The sequence below is a fragment of the Herpailurus yagouaroundi genome, unplaced genomic scaffold, assembly GCF_014898765.1.
Source record: "Herpailurus yagouaroundi ecotype Mexico unplaced genomic scaffold, PumYag 62748, whole genome shotgun sequence".
Lineage (NCBI taxonomy): Eukaryota > Metazoa > Chordata > Mammalia > Carnivora > Felidae > Herpailurus > Herpailurus yagouaroundi.
Window position 1 is genome coordinate 1 of NW_024416546.1, and position 3,890 is coordinate 3,890.

The 3,890-nt window shown below is 59.5% G+C and overlaps 1 protein-coding gene across 1 annotated transcript; it reads right to left on the bottom strand.

Moving 5' to 3' along the window:
- Positions 1 to 243: 243 nt before the first annotated feature.
- TMUB1 (transmembrane and ubiquitin like domain containing 1) lies at positions 244 to 2,766 on the bottom strand. Its single transcript, XM_040466536.1, has 3 exons — positions 2,643 to 2,766; positions 1,342 to 1,760; positions 244 to 1,059 (listed from the first exon to the last, which is right to left on the bottom strand). The coding sequence occupies exons 2-3, from the start codon at positions 1,728 to 1,730 to the stop codon at positions 708 to 710; spliced, it is 741 nt and encodes a 246-aa protein (XP_040322470.1). The 5' UTR covers positions 1,731 to 1,760; positions 2,643 to 2,766; the 3' UTR covers positions 244 to 707.
- Positions 2,767 to 3,890: the final 1,124 nt, after the last annotated feature.

Below are 3,890 nucleotides of genomic sequence, written 5' to 3' on the forward strand. Positions count from 1 at the left end.
CGCCCCGCCCCCCGCTTCCGGGAAGCTGCGCGCGCCGAGCCTGGGCGGTGCCGGGGGCGGAGCCAGAAGGCTCGGCTCTGAGGCTCCGGCGAACAGAAAGCGGAAGTCGGCGGCGGGTCGTGTAAGGTTGGTTGGACACCAGGGGAGCTCAGTCCGCTCCCTTCGCTCCTTTTCTCCCAGTGGGCAAGGGCTCCCCGCCCAACACCCCCGCGGGCCCGCACACTCAGAGACACACACGGAGAGTGAAAACTTCACAGTTATTTAATCTGCACATGTTCCAGAGAAGCCCTCTGCCCCTCCCAGCTCCCCTTCACCAGCGTCCCGCAGTCCTTGGGTCCCCAAATCAGCCCAAGGAGCTCTTAGGGACTAGAAGTGGCTGGGTCCTCAGACAGAATGCTAAGATGGGCCCAGGGGTGTAGCCTGGCTCTGCCCAGGGCCAAGGCAGTGACAGCAGCTGCCTGACCCCGAAGAGCGGACTGTCAATGGGGGCTGAGAGCCAGCAGCCCCAGGAGGTGGCCCAGAGCCATGGAGGTCACAGGGAGGGGCCTCGGCCGACTCCCGGAGCGCCCTGCTGCGCAGCGCTGGGCTCCAGGGTAGTGGGAAGAGGCAGGCGGGAGTGGTGGGCCTGGGCAGACAACAACTCCCACTGTGTCGTGGGGAGCAAGGTCCGGAGGGGCCGGCGACACTGCCGAGAGCCCGTGGAGGCACTACGGGCGGTACATGGCAAAGGCCAGGAGGCTGAGGAGCAGGGTGAAGCCGGCCAGACCCAGAGTGGCGGTCAGGGGAAAGAAGGGCCGGTACTGGATCTGGCAATACCAGAGCAGCAGCAGCAGCAGAAGCAGGAGAGGCAGCAGCAGGCTGCCTATTTCCAGCCCGGAGGGGCCTGGCTCTGACCCTGGTGGGCAAGGGGGATGTGGGGGACCCACGCGTGTGGACACGTGGCAGTGGAGAACGCAGTTGGGTGGGAGGTGAAGGCTGCCCAGAGTCTGGGTGTCGTCTCCTAGCAGTTGCCCTTGGTAAATGAGTCGCACCTGCTGTTCCCGGCCGGGAAACTGGGTCCTGAGGAGAGAGGGACCTGGGTAAGAGAGCAGGCCTCAGGCAATCCTGGTCCCTTGCCCAGAACAACACTCACCTTTGCCTCCACCCACCACCCAGTTGGTGGCCTCTAAGGGGGTCCCCTCCTGCTATGGGGGGACAATACAATGTGCCATGTGGGGACCTCAGTTCCCTCCTCTATAGAATGAGGGGGAGGTCTCCGATCTCTCTCGTGGCCTCTCTGGGTCTGTGATCATTGCCACCCCACTCTTTAGAATTTTCTTTCCTGTCCCCATCCCAGCTTACCTTTTCAGGGAGCCAATGGTATCGTGGGGCCAGGCCCTGGCCACCTGCTCTGAATCGTTGAGGAATTTCAGCCGGAGCACTAGGGGCTCCTGGGGGGAGTCCGGGGTTGGTGACGTTGCTGAGAGCCCCATGCCAGGCTCTGGCTGTGCAGCCTGACCTCTGTGTCTCAAGCTGGGAGTTTCGGCTCCTGGGGCCTCCCCTCTGATGCTGCCGGTGACCGCCATGGCTTCACTGGGCTGTGCTGGTGTTGGAGTCCCTGATGGCTGGGGCAGTGGGTCGGCGCCCTCCGCGGTGTGTGTTGAGACCCAGGCGAGAGCCAGCACCAGAAGGCAGGCAAGCACCGCGAAAAGGATGGTCACCTCATCACCCACCCCTTCAATCAAGGCCATGGCACCTGCCTTGCCTGCCACGCTACTGAGCTGGAGAGGCACAAAGAACCCATGAGGGGCTGGATCGCTGGCCAACAGCCCTCTGAACTTCCACAGGCTCCTGAAGCCACCCCACCAAACTCTCCCACAGTCTTTATCCCAATCCCGCTTGCGCAAGCTCCACCCTAGGGCACATTACTGCTCTGAAACCTGATGTCCCAACCTTGCTTCAAGGGCCTCTTCGCATCACCAAATCCCGAGTCCTAACTTGCTCTAAACGGAGTTCTAGGTCTTCAGCCCGCTCCTCCATTCATCCAAACACTCTCCCGACTTAAGGGCCTTGACATTCTAAGCAACCTCTTCCCTAAATTCAACCCACACCGAACTTCACCCCAAAGCTGACCTAAGTCTCCCATCACTGCCCCAGAGTTTATCTACTCCTTCGTCTATTTCATCCCAACGCTCATCTACTCCTCCATCATTAAAGGTGCTCCAAGGGGATAGAAAATGGGTTTCTTTCCCCCGCCCCCGCCCCGTTATCATTTAACCAAAAGCCATCCGCGGATGGGGACTGCTTCCCAAGGCTTCCCCACACCACACGTCAATCTCCGCCCTTTGGCAATTCGGAGCTTCCAATGGTTGCCATCCCCCGACCCAAATTGGCCCCTCCAGTCTACTGAAGGCCCACCCCGTGGCGGCCCGATTCCGCGCCTCTTCTGGAAGCCTCTCCAAACCCATTCCGCAGGCGGACCCCAGATCCCGCCCAGGAATCCGGACTTCGCCCTCCCTACCCCCAGCTCTTCCATCACCCCTCCCATCTTCCCGCCCCCCCGGAGCCGCGTTAGGGCAACCGGAGAACCGGGGGCGGGACGAGAGGGGGCCAGCTGGGGCCCGGGGCGGTGGGGTGGGCGCGGTCAACGCGCAGGGACTCACCGCCCGGCTCCGCCAGCTCCATAGCGGACCCTCGGGCACTTCCGGGCGGGAGGCGCCGAGGTCGCGGACACCTGAAGGCACCCCCCTCCTTCCCTGCCGCCGCCGCCCGAAGCATTGTGGGACTTGTAGTCCTGCGTGGTGCGCATTTCCCGCCCTCCACCCTGCGGACCCACGTGCGGGGATCTGCAGGATAGTCCTGGTGCCCGCAAGACGCCGAGGGGCCCGCGGGGGCGGGCTTGCTAGTCCCCTGAGGTTTGGGCGACAGTAGGATCCGCCCCCTCCCCTGCTGGCATCCAGGGCATCTGTCACTCCAAAAACCAACGTCAGCTAGAGCACGTCAGAGTCCCCGTGTTAATAGATGCAGTGACTGGAGAGCTCAGGTGGCCCCTACCTATCCCGGTCTGCTCTTATGTCAGAGTGAACGCCAAAAGGCACTGTGGGCCCCCTAAATTGACTCTTTGGCTCAGAGCCTAGTACCCATGGGCTGTCTCATCAGGTTGGTTACGCACCCCTCCCCAAGGCTGGCCACGGTGGCTTGTGCTGTCTTGTTTCCCTCGACCTTTCCCCTTGCCCCTGTAACACTATGCCAAGAAGCATGGACCTTGGAGCCTGGCACAGATGCCGATCGATCTCTTATCCGTGTTTATCACCTGTATAACCTTGGGTGCGCTACTGAATCTCTTTGAATCTTAATTTCTTTGTTCCTAAAGCATAATTTCATAATGAAATTCTAAGGAAGAAATTAGGTTTTATTAAATAAGCATGAAAACGATGTAAGGGATCTGTTACACAGTAGGTATTTGTTCACCTAGTACTAGTACACTCTCTCCACCCAGATCTGGGCTTGGAAACTGGGTCCTCAGAGTGTCACTGTGTAGAGGACATTGAGCCCCAGCCTGGCTTGGGTCAGCTAATTATGGCTTTCCCCTCCTTCCTCTGGGCCACAGAGATCTCATGTCTGGGTTTTATAGGCCAGTCTTGATGAAAAGCAATGTACCCTACAGTTTCCATTCATGCTTACCTGTGGGAGCAAGTACCCCAAGTGTTGCCTTGGGAAAGCCAGTTTAGATGTATGACAGACAGACCTGGCTTCTCTCTAGTTCTTTCCCTCTCATTCATTCATTTATTCTAGAAACATTTTTAAGTGTATTTATTTTGAGAGGGGGGAGGGGAAGAGAGAGACTCCTAAGGAGGCTCTGCACCGTCAGCACAGCCCCGACTCGACTTGGGGCTCTATCTCACGACCCT

Bases quoted from the DNA above. Each gene is read 5' to 3' on its own strand.
- TMUB1 (XM_040466536.1), bottom strand. From the start codon at position 1,730: ATGGCCTTGATTGAAGGGGTGGGTGATGAGGTGACCATCCTTTTCGCG. The intron at 1,060-1,341 runs GTAAGCTGGGAT...CTCTCTCCTCAG, and splicing joins ACCATTGGCTCCCTGAAAAG to GACCCAGTTTCCCGGCCGGG.